This window comes from Nothoprocta perdicaria, unplaced genomic scaffold (genome assembly GCF_003342845.1).
Source record: "Nothoprocta perdicaria isolate Ctin4 unplaced genomic scaffold, notPer1 scaffold_131, whole genome shotgun sequence".
Taxonomy (NCBI): Eukaryota; Metazoa; Chordata; class Aves; order Tinamiformes; family Tinamidae; genus Nothoprocta; species Nothoprocta perdicaria.
The window spans coordinates 1,966,880-1,992,415 of NW_020454439.1; the positions used below are offsets into that span (position 1 = coordinate 1,966,880).

At 38.5% G+C, this 25,536-nt stretch overlaps 1 protein-coding gene across 2 annotated transcripts in view; it reads right to left on the bottom strand.

Annotated features, from left to right (window-relative positions):
- TNS3 (tensin 3) overlaps nucleotides 1–25,536 on the bottom strand; it is a 265,746-nt gene that overhangs the window by 16,957 nt on the left and 223,253 nt on the right. For both annotated transcript variants that reach the window (XM_026033704.1, XM_026033705.1), the window contains one exon: nucleotides 1,632–1,794. In XM_026033704.1, the coding sequence (XP_025889489.1) occupies nucleotides 1,632–1,794 (163 nt within the window). The remainder of the gene's footprint in view (nucleotides 1–1,631; nucleotides 1,795–25,536) is intronic.

Sequence of the window (25,536 nt, forward strand, 5' to 3'; positions counted from 1 at the left end):
TTATGACTTTCTTACATGTGGAATCTCACTGTGCTCGTTTGGAAAGAAAGCAAACTGAGTAATAGGCTGAGGAGGGAATTGTGAACCATCAACAAGTAACTATGGTAACAGAAGATCCAGAAGATCCTTGGCCAGGCTCCTTTCTAATATAATTTATAGTAACAAAAGGAAGAGAGCTGGGTCCAGGGGTTAATTTATGCATATGGAAGAAAAGGAAAAAAAAAACCCACAAGATAATAGACACTACCAGAAATACTGACTTTCACAAGTCTATTTTTGATTGACAATTAAATACTGTAAGAGCAGGCATCAAATCTCACCTACCCCACGAACTTTAGAGTGCCAATGAACCTTTGAACCCCAATGAACCTCACCCTCAATGAATCCTTAGAAACATATATATCCTTCTAAGCAAAATGCGCTAAGTTTCTGACCAAACCATCTCCTTCTTTATGAAAGGGAAATGCCCTTAGAACTTGTCTGGGAAACATTACCAGCAGGATCTTACACAGGGAGAAGGGGTTCTGAAGAGAGACTGTGAGATTAATTTGTGTAATGCGAGAATTGTGAGATACCAAGGGAAAGAACTGGCTTGACAGAGAAAATATTGAAAAAGATTGTTCAGGGGGTTATGATTCACATTCATAATCACAAAATAAAAACATTTTTTGCAGTCCAAGCACTGACAGAAGATGAAATCAGTTAGATGGAAAAGAAGAAAGAAATACTTTAAAAGCAGCCAATTATCCATGAATAATAGTAGGATAATTATAGTGGCATAAAAGAATGCTGGAGAGGGGATGTGTCCTTGTAAGAGGAAACCCAGTGACCAGCTGTAATCATCAACCTCATCTATTCTTCCAGGAAAACCTTTTCTGAATATGTAAGTAATAATAGAGAATAGCTAATGACTGTAACCACTGACTGTCATGATCTTCTGAATCTTCTAATAGTTACCTGGGATCCCCTGTCTGTTTGCTCTGTTTCCTCCTCTCAAGCTCAAATTGTAAACTACTTGGAGCAGGGTGGGATTTTGAAAAATGTCTACTTTTCAAGCTCTGGTTCACAGCCCTACAAGTTTATGTCAATACAGATAGGTTATAATAAAATCTCTCATCTCGTTGGGCAGGCAAAGGGGAGTCAGCAGTAGACCACCTGGAACAAATTCCCTGATTTTTTTATTGACTATTGTATAAACGTGATTACTACAATGAGCAAAATGCTCCCTCTCTCTAAAATACATACTGGGATTTCTTATGAAACAACTCAACTCCATGTGAAATTTAACAAAATACTCTTCAGTACATTAAAAAAGTTGGTTAAGCATTCAGGAAAGTATGAACCTTTGCTAATACATAAGAAAATACCTTAACTATGGGAACTCTATGGGAACTTTGAACTATATGGGAATTTTATATTCCCAAATATTTGCAGAGCTATAAATATTTCTCAGATATATAACTGCCATCTGTGTATGCAGTAACTCCCAACTGATGGCCAACATCCTCATCAAATTTTACAGTCAAAGTTAAAGTCCCTGACCAAACACTTTGCAAAAAAGGTGCAAACCTAACATCTCTGCTGGAAATCAGAGTTATGAGAACTAAATAGGCAAGAGAATGAGTTCCTACCTTTCTCCCCCTGGGACAGGGCTGTTACTTGAAATAGTACACGAAGATGCAAAAGCCCGCTGAAAGGAAGGATCTGGCTGCATGTTGGTCCTCAGCAGAGTAGGGTTAGTGCTGTCAGACATCACGATGGAGAGGTTGTGGGCTTCTGTGTAACCTCGTGATTCTGCAGCAAAGGACATAAAAACAAGACTTGTTAAAAAAACTCACATTTTTACAGACTTTGTACTGCCTGGAAGAAATGCTTATAAAATGAACTATTCTTCTTTTAGCAGAAGTATACGAAAGATTTTTTCCGTGTTTGAGTAGCTACAATTTACTTCACAACATTACACTGACTGCTGAAAACATTCATAGGAGAACCAATAGCAGAGGGGATCAAGATTACAAAATTGCACTGAACTGTTTGATCAGTTCTCTGGGACATGTTTTCTAGCCTGAAAGACGGGCACAGATAGGTCTATTTAAAATTCTTTTGCATTCCTCAGTCCACAGATTAAGACAGATGTCAAGTTTCCTACATAATTGTACACATAAAAAGATCTCTTATTCAGTCAGCATGCAAGTAAATATCAAAGTGATAGGAAACCGAAATGTTAACCGTTTCTCTTGCTATAGCTGTAGAATTCTGCTCATATAAGGACAGAATTGAGTTTGAAAAGCTACTGATGAGGACAGAAAATATGAGCTTAGTTACAGCTAGCACATCCAGGCAGATTTCAGGTTTCCACATCATACAGACTCACGGAAAAACAAAAGAAGAGAAAAAGAAAGAAAAAAGGAAAAAGTAACTATAAACTTCTCTTTCCCAATAACTTGCAAACAACATTGGTGCAACTGGTTGCTAAATTGACTTAAGTCCAAACTATGTGTAATTTAATTAGTGGTCACAGAGACTATTGGAAATCATTAAGATGTACTTGGATGAGAAATAATGTGTATACAATTATTAAAGAGCTTGGTAATAGTACAGTTTGTTCCCTTTCTTTACTAATATAACTAATCAAGCTCAAATATGGACTAGATTTAATTATGATTTTAAGCCAGCAACATAAAGCTGTCCACAGATAAACCCAAGTTTAACTGCACATTTTTTTTTTTTTTTACTGCAGGCATGGCTGTACCCTATGATCTTGCAAATGCTTAAGCATCTGAATAGCTTCATATACACGAACAGTTCTATTAACCTAAACTCTTGCAAGCCTGGAACCTAAATAAAGAAATTACAGATGAAACAGCATCTAATTTACTGTCTCTTGAGTGGAGGAAGGAAAAAAAAAAAAAAAGGAGAAAAAAAAAAGAAAAAAGCACAGAAGAGAGCTAGAGAATGACTCCAGCTCTGAAAAAAAAGCTAAGGTGATTTTTAACACCTATTTTCCATAAGGAAGCCTCTTTAAAGTTGTAAAAAGGAGAAAGGTTCTCACTATTTCCATGAGCTAAACTGGAACGAGTAGAAATAAATCCTTTTTCTTCAATTCATGGCAAAGCCTGGTCTGAATGTGAGTGTGAGATACTTAAAAAGAAATGTCCAAGATAAGAAAATCTGCAAATTAGTGCTCTGACTAAAGACTATTTGAATTCTTCACATAGCTTACATACTGTATAGAAAAATCATTTAACAAGATGAGGAAAACACTAGAAAGCTACCACACTTTTAACTATACTCATAGCTTTCTTTTAACCATACCCACACCAGCCTTTAAAATGAACTCTAAGGAAATACTACTGAAGTACATATGGTGCGGAAGAGCTAGCAAAGTGTGGATCTGTATCTAAGACAGTGGAGGTATTACCATCATCTTCATACTGGTCCAAACACAATGAGAACACAGCTTCCTCTACCAACCCATGATGTGGGCCACACTCCTACTGAAATCAGTGGTGCTGGTTTATGCAAGCTTTATATGATTGATGTTAAAGTCTTCAGCAATGATTTCAAAATATGATAAAGTAATATTTCATTACTTACATTACATACATTACAGCATTATAGTAATAATACTTTGTATAGTAGAGTAGCAATACTTTGTTTTAATTATTATCTGATGAACTGCTGATCAGCTGTAGTCAGCTTGCTCAAACATTGCATGTCTGATGACCACCAGAGTGACCCAAAGAACGCAACTTTCCCTGCGCTAAATGCAGATAGACCTACTGGGTGCAGCATCTGTAAGACAAAACATCGGCAGAAGTTAAAGCCTCTTCTGGGCACAAGAACCTGGGATGCCTCCCAGTTATACTGTAGCCTGGGATGAGACTGCTGCTGCTCTACTCATGAGGCTACCGCATTGCCTGCAGGCATGGGAGTTAGGATTGGAGGTGTAATCCCATACGATCATTCACTTACATGTTTATGTGCCTGTTCCCTTGACATAAGACTGTGTAAGGGAGTCACTGTGATCCAGTGACACGGAAGCTGATGGAGTGGTACAGAATGGGTATTCCTCCTGCAATAATTTATAAGCTTGCCCCACTCTTACACAACCTCACTTGTGTATGCGCATAGGAGCTAATCTAAAGTGTTTCTTCATAACAAAGACCTCTCCCTCTTCCCCAGCCAATAAGACCCTTATTGAAAGAAGTGAACCAAGACTTGTTTCTCTCTGGTTTTGGGCCTTGAACTGTTCTTGTTACCTTTACAGCAATGAATATGTGAAGAAAGGATTGTCGTCATGCTGATAGAAGTACCTTTTCTTTTTATACTGAATTTTCACTGGTGTGTGTGTGTGTATATATGTGTGTGTATATATATATATATATATATATATATATATATATATATATATATATATATAAAGGAAGGCAAAAGGATGAAGGGAGCTAGGCATTTAATCTGCAGAAAGAATGCAAACTCTATACAACTATTCCCAGGCCAGAAACAAGTGTATCTGAAAGGCACTTCCCATGAAAGCAGCTTTGTTTATATTTCAATTAAAAACAAGCTTGCTCACTATTTCAGCTATGTCCTCTCTATTGTTTGATATGGAGTCCACATTCACCATGTCAGCTGTTAACTCTTTATCTCATGGAATCATAAGTTCGGGCACTCTTACATCTTCTAGGGGATTTTTAAATTTTTAAATCTCCTAGAAGATATGTGGTGGGAACTCCTATGGTACTTGTTTACTGCAAAGCACTGGCACTTCTTGCTACAGGTACATGCTAAGTCTCATCTGCACAAAGGTGACAAAATCATCTTTCAATCTGTTTTTCATGAACTTTCCTGAAGACTCCCATCAAGATCCTCTGCCACTCGTTTTGGTGAAAAGGACCTCTAAGTCACTGTTTTGCTCCCCAAAACCACAGCTGGCCTCCTCCACACTAAAAGTAACCATACTAAAACAAGCCAAAACAACTGGACTATAAGCAGCCTTAAAGAGCAACAAAAGGATAGAAAATCCCCTGTGATGCTTTCAAGTTTGGCAGTCGCTTCTTGATCCACCCTTTGATGGCTTTTTCCAAGCAATGACTTAAAAATACAGTCCAATGAAAGGCTTACAAGAAAGCACACCAGATACATCTGCGAAATATTCCCCCTCTTAACAGTCTCATTGAGATGGCATGTGGAAACAGGTTCCTCCGCTTTCATCTGTCATTCACAAGCTCACAAATCCATTCCTTCAGATGCAGTTTCTGACAAACTCATCTGCAAAGACAGAACCAAGAACACTAAAGAAGGTAACAGAAGAGTTACACTGGATATCCTCTGTCCCTTGTAAAAGTAAATCTTTTTTTTTTTTTTTTTTTGGCGGGAGGAGGGAAGCTTGCATTTCATTAAGAGCAGTAACAATAATAACAACAATCTTTTCTATCCAGCAATAAGACCACCTTCTATGAATTTAGTATTTGTTGTTCTCCCAAGGCTGCTCCTGCTACGCATTCACAAGACCTTCTTCTTCCCTTTGAAACGTGTCTGAGAAAAGAGCACAATATGCCCCACATTTACCACAAACTCCATGTCCCTTGCTGCTCGCTGTCCAGTGGACTCCAGCTCCTGCATGGCAATGCCAAGGTGAACTCCAATGATGCGGAGCTGCACTGCTGCCATGCAGAGAAGGGCACTGAGAGGGGAGCTATGGAGCTGGCTGGCTTCACCCTCTCCTTCCCACACCTGGGTAGCTGTAAGAGTTCCTAGGACAAGAGTTCCTGCTGCCACATCTGTTTGTTTGTTTGTTTGTTTTCCAGAAAACAATAGGGTAGAAGATGGCCACTTTCCATTTCTGAGATTCTTTTGGATTTCTTATTAAGCAAGTTACTCCATTATCCACCTGAAATTCTTGTGGAAAATTTAGGCTCATATCAGAGTTGAATCACAGAATCACAGAACGGTTGAGGTTGGAAGGGAGCTCTAGAGATCATTTAGTCCAACTTCCCTGCTCAAGCAGAGTCGCCTGAACCACATTGCACAAGATCATATTCAGGCAGCATCTCCAAAGAAGGAGACTCCACAGCCTCTCTGGGCAGCCTGTTTCAGGCACAAGGCATGATATGTACAAAGAAATACAGAACAAGAACTCAGAATAATATGCTAGCCTTTAGCCTTTGGACTTACGTGAAAAGGAGTGCACAACGTAACAGCACAGTTTGAGTTTGAGTAGCAAAGGCTCAAGCTGACTATGTAAATCCAGAAACCTTGGAAACAGTGAATTCATACACATACACAAAAGAATTTCATTACTTGGAAAAAAAAGTACTCCTCCAAGGGCTGAAAGAGTGCTAAGAACAAAACTGGCAAACATTCCTTCCTGGGAAGCTCTACAAAACTCCCAGGGAAGACCAGAATTAAAACCCCTGCATATGAAAATTAGAGACAGTTAGATGACTCACTCAAACTCATTTACAAATAACACCTTTTAAATCTGCTTGCTTTCTAAGGTTCTGCTGCAGGAGTCATCTTTCCCTTCACTATCTATCGGGTCTTCCAAATGCTAAACTGTCAAAACTGGTAAAATAAGACTGAAGTAATGCTGAAACTTCCTCTTGCTTTCAATTGTCTACAAATTATTGACTTTACTGGAACTTTGGTGTTTTGTACTTATATTCTGCTTTCCATTTCACAATAATAAAGTGCTATTAATTCTAATAACCCTTAAATGTATTCCTTGCTTATGAACTATCATATAAACTTTGGACATCTCTTTCTTTCCTTTGCACTGAACATATGAAATGTAATCAATTTGCCTCAGTGAAAGTTGCATTCAGATCTTACAATTTCAGCTGATAGGAAATCACTTGTATTATCTCTTCCACACTGCATACACTGTCCTTTCCAACGTAAGTTGTTCCACCTTTCATCTAGAATTCCATGGTGTTGCCAGCCAGCTTCCCAAATTATTCTCAAGTGCTTCAGACATGTCTAAGAGCCTCAAGAACAACAGCCAATCTACTGCATTACTATTTCTTTTGTTTGAGAATAGTTAAACACAAGTAAGCTGAAGTTAGCCATTCAAATTGAAAGTTAAAAGTCTAAAAAGGCCAAGCAGCAACAAAGCACTTTCCTGTTCATTGTTCTCAAAAAATGAAGTGAATTATTTTATGCTTTCTTTGCCTATGACCAATCCCAATTCTTCACAGTATTTCTTCAATTCTATAGCTTAAATGATGTAGAAAAAGTAGTTTTGCAGTCTAAAGAATAAAAGTCTAAAGAATATTAAGTAGACAAAGTTGGTGAAGGGGCTGGAGCACAGACCTTCTGAGGAGCACCTGACGGAGCTGGGGGTATTTAGTCTGGAGAACAGGAGGCTAAGGGGAGCCCTTATCATCCTGTACAACTACCCAAAAGGAGGATGTAGTAAGGCGAGGGTCAATCTCTTCTCCAGAATAACTACCGATAGGATGAGAGGAAATGGCCTCAAATTGCACCACAGGAGGTTCAAGTTAGACATTAGGAAGAATTTCTACATGGATAGAGTAGTGAAGCATTGGAACAGGCTGCCAAGGGAAGTGGTGGAGTCACTGTCCCTAGCAGTGTTTAAGAAACGTGTAGATAAGATACTTAGGGACATGGTTTAGCAGGCATGGTGTTGAATGATTTATGGTTGGACTCAATGGCCTTTTCCAACCATAATGATTCTATGAACAGGCTTTTTAACAGGCTTTTTGAGGGCACACTGGACATCTGAAAAAGCTTTCTCACAAGGGGGCAGGGAAGCTCTGGACAAGGATACCCAGAAAGGTGCTGGAATCTCCAGTAGTAGGGGCTTTCATGAATCAGACAAACCCAGATCCATCAGTCCTGTTTTGAGCAACTAGTTGGACTATAGATCACCCAAAGGTCTCTTCCATCCAGCATTTCTATATTTCTGTGATAACACTCATTTCTTCACTTTGCAAGCAAGTCTCAAGCATTGCCAAAAGCAGAGGTTATGTTGTAAAAGAATAAAGCAGTTTTTTGTTTGTTTTGCTATGGATGGAACAGGCACAGTTCCTCTTTTGCCCTAGGATATGCTTACTTCACAGCTGCCTACTATTTTATTTTATAAAGGCAGAAGATGCCGCAAGCACTTATCCTCGGAGCAGTATTTAAAGTATCTTTCTCCCTCTTTTCTAGAAGCAACTGATGGCAATCAAACTGCAATTCCTAAACAAACATTTAAAAATATAATACAGCTTTTCTTTTTCTTTACTTTTTTACTTTACATCATTAATGCCTGTGAAAAAAAAGACAAAGCTACTATTGCTGGGAAATTTTGGAAGCTGACCATCTTCCTTCTGTAAGCAATCAAGCTAATTGGGACAAACCTAGAGAACAAGCAAAGCAACGAGGACATCACCTCAGACACAGCGTGAGCATGGCTGGCTCAACACCACTTCCACAAAACTCAGGGAAAATTCAGTATATGAGTAGGTACACACTGCGACACTGCTGCAGTCCAGCAGTTTCAAGTTGCCAGGACAGGCCATGGAGCCTCTATCCACAAACAAACATCTCCTCTTAAGCTGTGCCAGGGGTCCGCTAATCTCTAGGCAACCTCAGCCTCAGGGAATTAATTGCATTTACTCTCAGTCGCTGTCTGCACTAGGGTGAGTAACATCAAGAGGATGATTGACCAGACTTCACTTTCTCCACCCACATACCATCCAAAGCCACTACCCTGAAGATGTTAAAATCCAACTTTGCTAACAAACATCCTACTGACAGACATTAACTATCCTAACGCTTTTTAACCTTGCAATCACAATTCAGACATAGCATATCACAGGTTAAATCAAAAATACCAAAAAAGCAAGTAATATTTGCTGAATAAAACTTAAGAATTCATCATCTTTAAGGCAGTAAGAGCCATAGCATACTTTTCTTAAGTATTTTTAAGCTTATTTTAATTTTACTTCCCCAAATAGTATCAGAAAGAAAGAACTTTCCCCAGAGGCTGAAGCAATTTGTTGCACATGTCTTCTCATGTATTTTAAAAGATGCTATTGACTTTAAGCATAGTTTTGCCATCTTAGGAATGCAAGTCAGCTGCTAAGGCATCTCCTCCAGTCATCCAGGTCACATGCGGACATCAGATGCAGTGTTTATTAAACTACTCTTTTTAAAAGAGAGCCACTAATACAGCTGTCAATCCATAATGCAAAAACAAGAGCACTAGTATTCTCCTTTTAAGCAAAAGCAGATCATTCCTTTTTGAGCAGTGAAAAACAAAACCAAATCCAACAAATCAAATACAATATAATTACTAACATGCTTGCACTAGATGTTCATAGCAAAATAGTTAAGTATCACCAGAGAGAGCCAGTTCCTTTCTTATCCTGGCTTACCTCACACTGAAATTTCAGATATTCATGTCAGCTCCAATGATACTTAAGACTGAACTGTAAACTGCAACATATTTAGAGGAAAACAGTTTAAGAATTGGACATGCACTGGTATCTTCAAAACGAAAAATGTATTTTTTCAGACAAAATGATCTCCAAGACTGACCACACTTCAAGAAAAAGGGGAAAGAAGAAAATGCCTGCCCTGTGCCCTAAACTTCATGAGTTACTGGAATTGCCTCAGATGTGGGAGATGCAGGATAATCTCTGCTAAAATGAAAAAAATATAACTTTTCATGTCCATGACAGCTCCACTGCAAAGACAATGCAAAGGGAGGACAAAATCAAAGCAGGTATATTGACTATGCAGAGGTGCAGACTGAACTCGGGAGTGACCTGCCAGCCCAGATGATGAGAACCAAGGTTCATCAGCAGTATCTTCCACCTTACAGAATGGTTCTATCTACTCTTCTTGAGTTAGAAAGAGGGATAGTGACCTAAAATTGGGAAGAGAGACTGGGAGTTTGAACTCCTCTTTTTCTCTCTTTGCAGTTCCCTAGTGCCTGCAGCAGCCTAGAGAGATATAACGATGCAGTTGTTTGTTGTCCAAGGAGTACTTATATCGGCTGCAGAGTGGAAGCAATCAAACTGATTTTAGAACTTTATGCCAAGTGTCACATTAGACCCTGCCCTTCTGCTGGAGCCTTCAGGAGAAAATTTTGACCCAAAATGGACTCCCTTCAACCTGCTCATTTCAATGGGATGACTTGCTTGTAATAAATAGCTTGCTGCAGTCTGAATGCCAAAAATGAGGATTGTTTTTTAGTTTTGAAGCAGGATATCTAAACCATTTTCATTTCAGAAGTTAGAAATCCAGAAAAGGAGCATAGATCTTCAGCACTGAAACTAAGAACCAATTCAGTCAACTTTTATTGATGTTTGAAGTTCTGTAACATAAGAATGAAAAGTAAAACAACTTGGTGTTTTCTTGAACCAATTCTAAGAATATTTGAATCAGTAATTTTCCTCTTTGCACATTTACACTTGGTGGATCCCTCCAGTCCTTACAGAAGCTTCTGCTACTACTGACCAAGTGGAAATTTTGTTGTTATTAAGCCTGTAAAAATCAGGCCCTTTAAATTATCCTGGTATATCCTGCATATCACACTATGCCACAGTTGCCTGTTCTTGTGTGTATTTTATTTTGATGAAAATTTCAAATCTAGAGCATGAAATGAAAGATATTTTACATGTAACTCTGAGTACTGCCCGAATTAGCCTGCCAGTACTAGTGGCATGATACACTGCCCTTCTCAGTAAGCATGAAGGCAGGAAAAAAATATATTCCTCACTCAGAAAAGACGTATAGGCATTTACAAAAGCTGTTCTTTTTTCATGCCTTGGAAAGGATATTTAATGCTGCTGTAACCTGGTTAGGAACCCCTCGGGGGAGGAATAAGAATCAGTCTGGACAAAGTTTTTGGATGGAGTCAGCAATTATGTGTGTTCCAGGCAGTCTCCATTTATTCTTCTTTCAGAGAGAAAAAAAAAAAAAAAAAAAGAAAAGTCTCCCCCGAAGAAGAAAAGCTGCACAAAGCCCATTTGTCCAGCCTGGTGCCCTCTGCCACTCTGCCACTCCATTAGTGACTGCAGTTAAATCTTCCTCACCTCTCTGCAGGCTCCAAAAACTGCCACATAACCACACATACGGCCTAATTCTCCTTCCTATTTTTCTTCTTTTCTTTGGAGCTTGCTACCAGCATGTAAGTGCACGGCACTAAGCCTGCTCCAATCTGCACAGACAGTCTCAGGAAGTCCATACGCTCAGGCAAAGCTCTACCACCAAATTCCCAAAGTGTGTGTGTCTGTGGATTTTCTTTTTTTTAAACCCGTCTCTTTCACCCCCCCACAGACAGATGAGCGGCTCACATTTCACCGCCTCCTGCGCCAGTCTCGGAACAGAGCCAAGGAAACAGAGAAGCTTCATAAAGCGAATTTTCATAGAGGGGAGTGGGGGGAAAACTCGAAAGAAAAAGGGAGAGAGCACAAAACCAAGAACCTACCTATGGACGCCGTCATGACACAAATTCTCTCATGGAGCACAGGCTGTGCAAAAACTTTATTTGTGACAGAAAAAAAACAAGCTTCCTTCTATGGAACCAATCGCTGTGCGTGCTTCCTGCCGCCCAGGAGCACGCTGCAGCCAAGCACACCGCTCCACTACACTGAGAGGCTATCTCCACGTTAGTGGCACTGCCGCCGTTCCCAGAGTATTAAAATCTCACAGCAAAGGAGATTGCAACATTTGTGCTGAGCGGAAACCAGGCACTGACATTAAATAATGTCATTCAGTTGGAGAAAGCAAAGAGTCCTCTCCATTGAGAGGGAAAATAATCCCACGATTGTTCAGTGTCGCTTTGCCGTGCACTGCTGTGGTCAGACTGCCCATTCAGGGCTTCATGTTCTGCTGACTCCACCTCGTTTGCATTTGACTTTTTTTTTTTTTTTCCCTCCTCCCGAAATCTCCCGTCTGCCCTCCCACCACACTCGCTCGCGCATGCACAGTTTCTGCTGCTCACCTTCCCCATCACTTTCTGTGGTCAGTATCTAGCCCAGTAGCCCACGGACAGCAACAGTCCCATGGGCATCAAATACTGACGCCTGCCACACAAACCATAACTTTTTTTTTTTTTCTCCCTCTTTATTAAGTTGACCCCCAACTTCAGTTCTTTCAGAGTGATGCAGGATGCTGAATTTGGTACCTCCAAGGGCTTTTCAATGTGGACCAAAGCCGTGGACTGACTCCACACTCTCTGATATATTTAGCATCGAGCACTCTGATTAAAGTTTGACTCACTTCCCAGGATTTCTTTGACAAAACACCATGTGCAGCTGCGGTGCACTGCGCTCACCGTCACCCCATCATTGTTTGAAAGGGTTTTTATTTGGCAGGCCAGGAAGATGAGTGGAAGCAGTGCAGCACTGAAGCGGGTAGCAAGCTTCCTCCTCAGATTGTTCCTCCAGGCGCACGCCACCAGGTTTTCTCAAAGGATGCCCATAGGAAATGACTTGGGACGGACAGAAACAAAACACAGTGATTTAATGCTTTCCTGCTGCGAATGGCCCAATTGCTTTCCAACAGCAATGTTTTCTCTGTATGCATGTTAAGGCATTTTCAGTCTCAAAATGCACAAATTGGCTTGAGGACAGAGATGAGTATTGGTAAACCCAGCAGAACTTTGTCTTCATAGATAAAAAAGAAAACAACATGAAACTATTCCTTTACAAGGATATTCATTCCTACAACTGATTTTTTTTCCATAGCTGCTATTCCTATTATAATAATAGGCATAATAGTAACATTCAGGAGACCATCAAAGACTGATTGTTATGGACAGCATACTAGCATATAGAAAATGCATAAAGGAACCACTGGCAGCAGTCAGAATAGGTTATTAATGCAACAATCCAAAAGGGCCATCAATTAATTTGATTAATTAATTTGATTAATTAATTAAAATCACACTTTCTCTTTGCCATGGATGTTTCCTGACAATGACAAATGCAGTTGAATACACTCCTTAAATTCCTATAGACAATAATTACTAGTGAAAATTGCTCTCCATTGAGAGCATTCCTGGCTCTGCATAAAAAGCACAGTATTCACAGGAAATCTTTGGATGTCCCATTTCCTTCCTGGTTTTCAAGACTTGGAAACCTTGCTTGTTCAGCTATTTACATTTACCAAATTAGAACAGATCATGGATGATAGCATCTAGACTTAGAAGATGAGAATTTCCTAAGTATTTCATGTTTCTAAGATAATATTAAATAAGAAGTCCATAACAAATTACCATCTTAAATCCCCAAGCATTTAACTATGCTTCCTTACTGATGAACTTCAAAATTCTTCATTCAAGTAGTTTTCTCAAATACACACCTCATTAAAATAACTTGCATGGGACTTTCTAACAGAATCAGGCTTAGTTATACTTGTGGAGTTGTTCATAAAAGAAACCTCTCTGACATTGCACACTTTGAAATGGTAAAAAAAAAAAAGCATGGTTGTGTTTGGTTCCTATCACATGCTCAAGACACCAGCCATGTGAGATGAGTTTCAGTGAGTTCAGAGTCCCAGGTGGGGAATTTTTCAAGTTTAGATGAATGCAGTTTCTGAGAGGCTGCTGTCCCCAAAGCGGAAGGTCTGTTACTGGGCAAGGACAATTGGGCTGTGCCGAGTACTCATGGTGCAGGTCCTCTACTCAATCTTCTTCTAAGTGCTAGTATTTACCAAAAAAACAAGCCTGTAGATAACTCTCCATGGGAAAGTGTAGCAGTTGTCCAGTTTTATCATAGCCATTGCACCGCAAAGTCTAGTCAAAGTAACTTAATACAAAGGGCTTGGACTGCTACAGCATGGCTATGCATGGACTTCAGATTCAGCAAATCCCTTAACTTGCCTGTTACTCCTAAGATTAGTGGTAAATGTGGAAGTCAAGCTCACATTGCCTTTCAGGTTTTGTGTGTTAGAAGAGAATAACATCTTAAAAACCAAAGAACTAGAAACTACAACACAGCAGGCTTGTTTAAACACATTTATTTTCCTGTGTAATAGTCAGAATTTAACTACAGAAGCAACATTTCTTTGTCATTTACAACTTCACCACTTGAATTTTATAAGTAAGCTATGAGATAGCTACTAGTGAAGATAATGAAAAATGGTGTGTTCAGCCACTTTGGAAATGCCATAGTCTTTCCATCTCACAGGTGCTTATTCCAGGTACACTCAGTTATCCTAGATAACAAATGTAAAAATCTTAGATAAATAAATACCAGGTAATCTGCTTTTTCTCTCGAGAAAGAGCCTTTGGACTAGTGCCAAGAAGGATGCAAGTTGAACACTGAGCAATTAGATGTACTGCTGCTGAATGGAATTCACATCCTCAAAGCACATGCTATGTGCTACATGACATGTAATAGATGGGAAATGTTAGCGTTGGAAGAAACAGGTTAATTTGGTCACTTAATGCTAGGTAAAAACACTGCAGAAGGGAAATTTTTCATTCCTTTTTAAAGTTAGCTGACAATTCTGCACCAAAAGAGCATTTTCATGTCAGCTTTGCACTCACAGTCTTTAGCTACTCTATTAGTCATCTAATAGATGACTCCTTTCAGAAGATGACTTCTGCAAATGCACAGATTTGAATTTAACTCTTCCTCCTTTGAGAAACCTGCCCTAAATCCTGCAGTATAGGCCATTGAAAGGAACATCCCCATTTTTATTTTGAGACTTCTCTAATGTTACTCTGCCTTTTATTAAATAGTATTGTATCTTCATTGAATAAGAGAGAAGTCTGCCTCAAAAGGCACTTTTCACATTTACACTAAAAAACTTGGTTCAAGTTCTGCTCAGTCTCAAGCAGAAGAGGAAGATAACCTTGGACCTCTCACATCACACGTAAATTACTCCAATCTGGCTAATATATCTGCACAGGAAAATCTCCTCTTCCTCCTATGTCTGATTGAGAAAACATCCAAGATTTAGCCTCAGAAGTTAAAATGCACAGAGGACTGCCAATTTAGTAAATCCCATTGGATTTAGCAGCATGATCGCGAACAGAAGTCAAGACTTGAGTGGTCACACACATATATGGCAACAAAAATATCACTGCATTAGTCTCAATGTTTATGTTGCCTGTTCCCAATGAGTTAATGAGTTCAGAAAATAGTTCCTGAATGTGCAAATAATTAGGTATGTTTTAACTCAGCTACTTGGTAGGACTCAAGCGCTCTGCAATGATTAAATACATTGGTTGTACTGTATGCTTCCTGACATAACAAGTAGAAATTGTAACACAATTTCTAGAACGAATACTGCACACAGAAGTGCATATTTTGCACTTCTGTTTTGTCTTTTTTTCCTACTGTTTTCTTAAACTTCACTTTCTTTTTCTACATTCTTTGTAATAGATTCCCTTGCCAAAATATTTGTGGCAACTTAGCACAGGCAGGCAGGCAGTTTTCAAACTGCTAGGCTGCCACTTCAGAATTGAAATAAATGACAAGATCAAAACCAACAAAAAACTATGCACTGCATAAATTAAGGTTTCTCATGAATATTATACTTTGCTATTTCTTTTTTTTTTTTTGATCTTCATACTGATGGGAGGGAAGAGGGTGTAGGATGAGGTTTGTCCTTACACAGGTCTCAGATTTCACTGAAATGCATAATTTATGCATATCTTACTAGTAGACAACGTTAGGAACTTTCAGTGATATCTTCCAGATGGGAGTTAAATTAGTTTACAGAGAAGGAAAACTAACAAATATCCTTCAAAACTACTGAATGAAAAGCATTATTAATACACTCTCTCGTGACGAGACAGGGAAGCAGCAAATTACAAAATTACCAAAAAAAAATAAAAAAAAACACCACCAAAAGCTACAACTGATATGTAATCTCAAACTTTAAAAAATTTCAATCATTTTCCAGAACAAAAATATTTTGATAATCTTTGGATAACCTTTTCTGTGACCAAGTGTAGAATGAGCTTATTAACTCATGCTTACTCTCCCGGAGACTATGAGCTGCATCTGATCACTATGTTCTATATAGTGGGGTTGTTGAGTGCTCAAGAAAAGCTTTTCCTTGATATCATTTATTCAAATGTTTATACTAAATAGTTTTAATTAAAAGAAAATAAACATAACCTAAACATTCCATTCACATGATTCAATTTTCTGATTTTGTTGAGCAAAAATGAATGTAAACAAAACTTCAGGTCCTCTACAATAATTAAAAACATCTGAATGTTCCTCTAAGAAAGTGAATTTCTTAGAGATTTCATTTACTTAAACTTCATTTGTGCATTAAAATCTTCTAAGAGAAAGAAAGAAGAAATTCAAACAAACAAAAGCTTTTAAGGGTTACATGCTGCTATTTCGTCTTCCTCGTGAAGCATGTATAACCTTGATATACCCAGTTTTGCTTTGCCCCAAATTACCTAATACACAGAACATTTCAGGAATTGCAATGACTGTCCTACACGTCCAGAGCACCTCAATTCCCTCTCCCCACTACTACGCTAGTATTGCAGTATCTACACAGATGATTTACAGTCACATAGCGAAGCATTTCATCTGCTTTATTCTTGAAGCTTGCAAAGGGCAAATTCTTAAAAGAACACAAGCTAACAATGTGCTAGAAATACTCAAGTTTCTAACAATGTGGCGCTAACAATAGGCTAGAAATACCCAAGTTGCCTTTACTTCCCATTTTTTTGCAGGGTTTTTCTTCCCATACCTTCATCATTTCCCTCAGTCATAGGTATAGCCATTATATTCTTGCCTGGCTTCTTTTCTCCTTGCAACATATACAAAAAAATTTTCCTCTCTAGGAGCTTTTCTCTGTCACTTTTCCCTCTTCCAAGTGCTGATCACTCAGCATATTACAGAGTGAAATACTTCTAAGATTTGATCCTACAACTTGGCATCCTCGGGAGCAAAAAAAATGTTTCAAAGGCGTTTACTGTTGGCATTCAGTCAACATCCAAGTTACACTCCAGTGACATTTCTGCAAGTAGAACTTAGGTATCTGCTTTTCTTTTACCAGTTATTTGAGCAGGAACCCAAAGCAAAGACTTGTATCAATTCAGCTCATTTTTTTTTTTTTACCATATTGATTTTGAAACTCTTTTGTGCTGCACTTCCTGCATGTTTACTTTGCTCAGTAAAATACACTTCTTTTAATTTTAATTTTAATTTTTAATTTTAAAGACAGCTTAACATGAAATAGTTTTGATTGAAATCTGAACTAGAAGTAGTTGAAATGAGATAATAAATGATAATTAAAAAAATAAATCTTCATTAAAAGGTGGAAAATTTCCTTGTTGGGAAAACAACATAAAATCACAAAGATACTGTTCCCAAGTCTTCCTTAGAATATATATCACATGGAAGAGGTCAAACCACAGAATAATAGCTCACGGTCAACTTCATGGTGCTGAGGGAGGAACAAACAAACAAGCAAGCAAAAAAAAAACCCAACACGATACCTATGGCCCCTCAGAAATCCTAAATCCATTTGGAAAATTACAGAGAAATCTCATATACCAGTTTTTCAGAGCAGCATGTGCAGGAGTGAGGGGGAAAGAGGGCAGGCAGTGAAAATAAATTAAAGCCAACTCTGATTATCCCAAAAGTTATTAAGAGTAACTGTGTATTTTTTGGAGAGATGTGACTTTTTTCAAACTAAACTGTCCAGACAATAAGGATTGACCTTATACTCAATAATTAAAACAGAAATTTTAATGGTGAAGAAATTAAAATTAGGAAGAAATGTAAAAAGTCCCATCCTCACTTCATCTGTTTACAAAGAAAAAGGTTTGATGCTGACGATCATCTTCCCGAACACAGAACATTTGGGCAGAATGGTAAATAGTGAGCTTGCATACATTTGCGAAAAAGTGAGCAAGCAAGTTCTGACTAGATAATTATAGTGTAATTTACTAACCATAATGGCAGATATCCTATATACATTTTATTTTTAGAAGGAAGAAGAATATATTAAAAATGATACTCCAAATATTGGATGCTTATGACTTGATACTCCAAATATTGGATGCTTATGACTTGATAAGCATAACCAACCACTTAAAATGGATGAAGTGACACACTCTTACTCATCTAGCATACTTTTTAACATTTGCTTTAGCCATTGTCAGAAAAATAAAATTTATATTTTGAAAAAATTTTATTGTAACACATAGATGTATTTAGCATACTTATTAAGAATGTATTTATCTGCTTTAATTGGCAATGTTGACAGTACACCATGAACAGATTAACACAACACAGCCTTCTCTAGTGGTGAAGAGCTTTGTGTTTTATTTTGAAAGTGTGATAAGTCTTCAAACTGCCTACATATTTCTGACAGCTCATCAAATCATGAAGATTTATTAGTCTACATCATATTTATTCTGCAGTCACCAATGCAGAACTTCAATCACATCAATATTTTAGAAAAATATACACACAAGAATGCATATCCCACTCCTACAACTTCCCCTATATTGTTGGGAGGAATTTTTTATTTAAATGTGTGGTTACAGATGAAAATCATGCAGAATTTGCATGCTTCATAATTTGTTGAAAAGACAACAAGGCCTGGGGGCATTCTGTTACACACTGTAAATTCTATACTTGTGGACCATCTGTTGAAAAAAAAATATCTGTCTTTAGTCCTTACTAGTCCTACTTTTGTGGTAGGCATCTCCATGACTTCAGCAGAATGTGGGGCTTCAAAATCAGTGAGGACTTCAGTGAATCATCGCCTCCTGGAGAGCTGGGGGGCACCTTTAAGGCAAGTTTTGAAGAAGAGACCAAAGCAAACATACGCCACTGTGTTTGGTGTTCGGCTACCAAAGTCAACTACCAACACATAGAGTGAAATAGCGGGGTGACAAGATTTTGGTGGACTGTGTTGCCAAGTATGCAGGTGCTGTGTTTTCTGCTTTACTGCCAGGTTGTTGAGTTTTTAGTTAATAACTTCTTTTGGAAAAAAAAAAAAAAAAAAAAAGAGTTGTTTCATTTTAAGCCCACAGTATCATAAAAATGAAACTAATAGCTAAGAAATGGTAGACAGATTGGACTAAAGTAAAAGAGACACAAATGAAAACAAAGTCTGCAGGATGGGCCTACCTAAAGGAGAACCCATCCATCAGCAGTAGTTTATTTGCTTCAAAAGTGTAAAGGTGGAGTTGAGGAGGGGTGACTGCAGTCAGACCTGTTGAGCTACCATTGATCATAGAATCACAGAATCCTTAAGGTTGGAAGGAACCTCCAGAGGTCCAACACTCCTGCATACACAGGGTCACCTACAGCAGGACACAGGATTGTGTCCAAGCAGGTTTTGAAGATCTCCAGAGAAAGAGACTCCACAACCTCTCTTGGCAACCTGTTCCACTGCTCACTGTCACCCTCACTGTTAGGAAACTTTTCCTTAAGTTCCCGTGGAATTTTTGGTGCTTCAGCTTGCATCTATTTCCTCTGATCCTATCAGTGGCCACCACTGAAAATAAGCCAGGGGTGACAGAGTTGAGGGATTCTTTCTACATTTAGAATCCCCTCAAAGCCCTTCATTTTGGCTAGTCATTTCCCAAGTAAATCCAATTTACATTTAGGAAAGAGGACTTTTAACTTGTATCATTTATTGATAAATATTATTTATTGATAACTGAAAAGTTATCATTTAACTTTTAAGCAATGTCTTTCTTCAAAAAGACTATATATAAACTTTATTAGCCTGTTGGAGAACTGTTTTACTTTTTAAATGGACAACCTCAGTATTTTCCACTAGCTTATCAATCAATAATTTCCCCACCTGGATTGAAAAGTCATTTTGGTAAAAAAAAGAGAGAGCAGTGTGAATACTTTAACAGAAAGTGAAGCACGTGGCATAAATGAGAAAATGTTTTTTTTTTCCAAAGCGGTAAATATGATGTCTCTGGCAGACAAAATACAAAAGTTCTGAGTTTTTATTTGAATAGTATGTTAAGGCCTCTGTAACCAATGGTGCAAAGTTAAGGCAGTCTTTGAAAATTATTGTCAGACTGAGACAACATAAACTGCATCAAAAATGCATCCAAGTTATCTCCAAACTCTGTGCATTAGAAAGGTTTCTCTAAAGATTAGTTTTCACAGAATCACAGAATGGTAGACATTGGAAGAAACCTCCAGAGATCATCTAGTCCAACCCTGCTCAAGCAGAGACAAGAGCAAGTGGCACAAGGTCACATTCAGGTGGGTTTGGAAGCTCTCGAAAGGAGAAAATTTCAAAACCTCTCTGGGCTGCCTGTTCCAGTGCTCTCTCACCCTCACAGTAAAGAAGTTCTTCATATGGAGATGGAACTTCCTGTGATTTAATTTATACCCATTACCAAGGGGTGATTTAATTTATGCCCATTACTAGTCTTCTTACTGGCCATTAACGTGAAGAGTTTGGCCCCACCTTCTTCACATTCTCCCCTCAAGTATTTATACATATTGATAAGATCCCCTCTCAACTTTCTCTTCTCCAGGCTAAACAGGCCCAGTTTGCTTAGTCTTTCCTCATACAGGAGATGCTCCACTCCCTTAATCATCTTTGTCACTCTGTGCTGGACCCTCTCTAGTAGCTCCACGTCCCTCTTGTCCTGGGGGGCCCAGAACTGCACACAGTACTCCAGGTGCGGCCTCACCAGAGCTGAGGAGCTCTGCGGAGCGGGGGCAGGATCCCCTCCCTCGACCTGCTGGCAGCACTGCTCGTAATGCAGTCAGGATCCCATTCTTGGCCAAAAGGGCACATTGTTGGCTCATAGTTAACGCATTTTCAGTTAGGACTCCCAGATCCCTCTCTACGGAGCTGCTTTCCAGCAGTCAACCTCTAGTCTGTACTAGTGCCTGGGGTTATTCCTCCCCAGGTGCAGGACCCTGCACTTTTAATTTTACTGAACTAAGTGTGCAAAAATAGGTGATAGAGGGAAGATAAGGAGTGCTGCAGTTCATGACAAACAGACCTAACTTCAGTGTTTACATTTGGTTCCTAACCTTTTTAGCAATGCTGTATTAAGTTCTGCAATGTCTTTCATTTCTGCAAGGCCCTATTTAAATTCACACTGGTAAATTCCAAACAAGAGACCTGAGTTCTTTCACAGTGGTTTCCACTATGGAGGCTAAACAAACCCTAATAAATGGTATACTTTATCATACTGAAGAAATGTTAAGTGTTTCACTATAAGAAAGGCAAGCTATGTAGTTACAGTATGCTAGCAAGCTACAGTATACTAGCACTGTGTGCTATCCATGTGATAAACGTGGCAAGGTCAGTTGCAGGACAGTGGAAAATATAAAAGAGACCTTGTCGAGCTACTTTGCAATAAACATCATAAATCATTTGTTTCTACTTGTGATTTTTATAGTGTTTTAATAGCCTTACTCTAAAGTAAGGAAAAACAAAACTAAACTAAACTAAACACACCTTTGTGTCCAGGAGGGCAGAGCTTATAACAAGCATCCACTGAAGTGGATGCACCGATGTTCTAAGTAAATAAACCCAGATGCCTGGAAAAGTCCTGTAACTGCCACAACATGCTCTTGATTTTGCCTTATGTACATATGGTAAGGGCAATGCAGGGACATGAAAATGAAATATATAAAACCCTTCCTATTGTCAACAATGGTTTTGTACATCATAATCTGCTTATTTTCCACTCTCAGGAAACAGCATCACATCTATCTCCTATGCTTCTGACACACACAAAAGCTTTACATTCAGAACCTGAACACTTTTTTTTTTCCCCCAGAATAACTAAGCAATACAGCTCATTTCTCTTAGAACACATGGGAAGAAACAACAATCATGCAGTTACACTATGAAAATAGAATTAGAAGTAGATTTCTGTACTAACATGACTTCCATCCATTTCCATCTAATAGATTTTCATCTATTAAGCTGTGCTTTTGCCTTCTAAGAGATTTACAAACCATTCATCACTTCCCTGGCTGATGTAGCCAAATAAGCCTACATTAGTCAATTTAGGATTTCAGTGTCTCTGTGAGATAAAATCACTGTGTTAGAAGGAGGGTAGAAAAATACCTGTGTCAAGACCTGAAGAGCACTGTGAAAGCACGAGGAAAAATATGACCACTGGACAATTTTTCGAAAAGATGCAGCTTGTACTTGCATGCAATGCAGCACCTACACTAACACTACCAGTGGGCATGAAGAGAGGGCTTTATGTACATTGAAAGTTGTTGACATTTGTCCTCCTGGCTGCCATTCTACTTGTGTGCCTGACTTGGGCAACACAACTATACTTAGGCTATTTTGGAGGGGAGGGAAATCCAAGCCACCCTATCTTCTCCTAAACAGGGCATGGGTAAAGAATTACAGATAATGTTCTCTTGTTCCAGAGTCCAGGCCTTCTGCTGCAGAACACTGCCTGTTTGTGAGGTCAGACTTTGCGCAAAGCTTTGCTTGTGCTTTGGCCAAGGCTGGGGAAGGGGCAGCTTTCCCCAGATCCCTGGGAAGTCCCTGAATGTGGATGGTGTGGTGATCCAGAGTTCAGCTCCCTGGCAAAAAAAACTTGCCACGGTTTTATTTGGTGCTTCCCTATACAAAGGGACCTCAATTAGCTGGATTCTGTGCAAGACAAGAGGGCCTTTATAAGCTTTAGAACAGCCTACAAATAGGGTTTCTGTTCCTTCACTAGTTCACAGGGCTCGCCTCTCAGATATATAATGGCTGTTATGTTACCAAGAGACTCTATCTGTGTTCTCACTATTTGGATCCTGCCCTTTTTTGGTGAGGCATTTATAAAACTAACCAATTTATAGATGGCTCAAGCTTGTCTTAAGAAGCAATTTGTCTTTCAGATAATTGGCCTAAGCTCTACAACAAAGAAAATTAAGGTTTCTGCAGGCAGGATTTGTCAGGTTTCATGGAAGGCATGAAAGCCTTTCACTTGAATAAATAGTTTAAGAATCAGAATTAAATACATTACAGAAATAAGGCATGCAGTGAACAACAGGAATAATTCATCTTAGAAGCATCGCAGAACAGATAATTCTGCCATGTGATATACATGAAGACTGGATGCCACTGCCATTCTTGAATGTACTACATACAAAAACAAACATATTATTCTTTAAAAATAAATTCATTTATTACTTTTCCAAAAACAATCTTCTAGACAGTGGTTCTGCCTTTATATGCCAATTGCTAACTATACTGAAAATTCTCTACAAAGAAATGTGTAGGAAATAAAAACACAAAATGCACAGGAAAATTAGAGGTAACCAGAATATGATGGTATCCTCGCTGCTACCTTGGAATACAGGTGAGTAGCAAAGCTAAGATGCAGAACAAAGTTATTTTGAAGTCAAATAATAATCTGAACTGGCATAAAAGGGAAAAACAACATCTTAATGATAGAAAATTCTGCCAAGATTCCAAAGCCTTCAATCTATGGAAAATCTCTGGATATATCAATGTGTTTCCTGACTTCTATATAAACCAAGAGAAGTGTTTCAAAGAACAAGAAGACTGTGAAAGCAAGTACTTGAAATTAGGAGCTGTCAGAATTATTTGCAGCTTGTATCATGATGCTAACATCATCCTTTTGGCATGTGAATTAGAAGAGTCTTAACCACATAAAAAGCTACTTTTGTTGCCTTCAGATTCTTTTCCTCATCCAACACAATGTTCTTGGCTTTGGCTGTGAATCAAGGATAGGTAGGAATGGTAGTGGTAAGATGTCCACTTCACTGATGTCCACTTCTAATGGATACTGTAGATATAAACATGAAAGTAAAGCAGAATACTGAAGAAGAAAGAATAGAAAGAAAATGAATGTTTTTACATATAAGGTAGGATTCTAATGTTGTCTTTTAAACAGAAGTTTCTGTGCGATGATGAGAAAGTTGCCCAAAGAACATTTCTTAGAGATGCTCACTAACAGAATATTGTACGTTTTCTGGACTCCACCTGTATGCCTTCGACTTTGCTATCAAAGTACAGCATTCACAGATAAAAGCAAAGCCAAAGGGAGCTGCACACTTGACTTGTAACATGCTGCACAGTGACATGCACAGGTGTACTTCTGTTTCAGTGGAAGTACTCCTAAAGGGACAAGCTGCCTCCTCCAAATTAGTGGCCAAACACTATGTGAATGCTTTCTTTCTTCCTCCCTTTTTTACCCCAGTTTCAGTATCCCACTGGCAAGATATGAATAATAAATAGCTCCATATGTATAAAATATATATAATATATAATAAATATAATGGAGATATTTGTTATATGAAGAAGCACAGCAATTATAAGCCTATCTATGCTTGTCATTCAGTGATCTACTGCAAAAAGTGTAAGCTACACAACAGTCTAAGCCAATTCATTTAACACTACTGAGCCTGTGCCCCAAAAATGTGAATCAAGTAGTATCAGAGAACAAGCACATTTGCTGCACCATTTAATAATATGGAACATATTAGTGCCCAAATCCTACAGTCTAAGACTTGACTCTCTTTACTTGATATTTACTGTTGTTTAATACCTCAAACCAACACACAATCTTTTCCAAACAGGAAGAAGATGTAACATTAGAACTATCTGTCTGTCAGTACTCTGCTAGCCATCTCCATGCTCATACTGTTAGCCATGTCTCTAACGAAGAAGACTGTCATAAAGGGACAAAAGAGCCTTGTTCTGTCATCTGAGATCAGCTCAGAGTTTCCACCTCTCTCATAAGAGGCCTTGAGAGCCATTTTTAGAGGGGGAGAAAATAATCCATATTTTTATGTTCTAAGACAGATTTTTTTTTCTGCTCTTTCTAAGCTAGAGTCATTATTTTCAAGGTGCACTTTAACGGAGAATTTAAAACCATTATTTAAGAGATTACAGCACTTGCAATTAAGGAAGAGAATCACCCACAAAAAAATAGGGAAACGTGCTGAAAAACACTTTAATCCTTCCAGGGCAAGTCCCAACTGATAGCAACGGTACAGGAAACTATTTAACAACAACAAAAAAATATTCAGTAGATTAATTCAAGGCAAGCAAACTGTAATTGGTTTGGTGAAGCTGACCTCAGGAGTACATTCATTTTGAATTGTTTAAGAGCTGAGAGAGTAAAGGTCAAAGCCACAGCAACTGAATATAAACAGACGTCTTGAATGGTGTAGAAGATTGCTTTATTACTAAAGATAGTTTCATTCTGTGCTGATTTTATTTACTTTTGTTAACTATTAAATGTGGCAAATTAAATAAGGCATTTTTCCCCTGAAGTTAAAGGCACAGTACTATAGCTATTATTGCATGAAAAATGATGATATCCAACTTACTGGAAACTTTACTATCAAGAGCTTCTCCAAGAAGATAGTTCTCGGAGCAGAACTCTGAGAACTATTTTGCTCTTAGAGCAGAACAGACAATATAGTATACTTTATAACTTTATATATAACTTTATACACATGTATGAAAAGAGTATATTTATACGTGTGTGTGTATATACACATTTACATCTGAATTACCTAAACAGCTCAACAGAAGGCACTCTGGTGATCAGAGATGGACCTGGAGTAGTAGGGGGTTGAGCTGTCCTCACCTAAGTTGTGA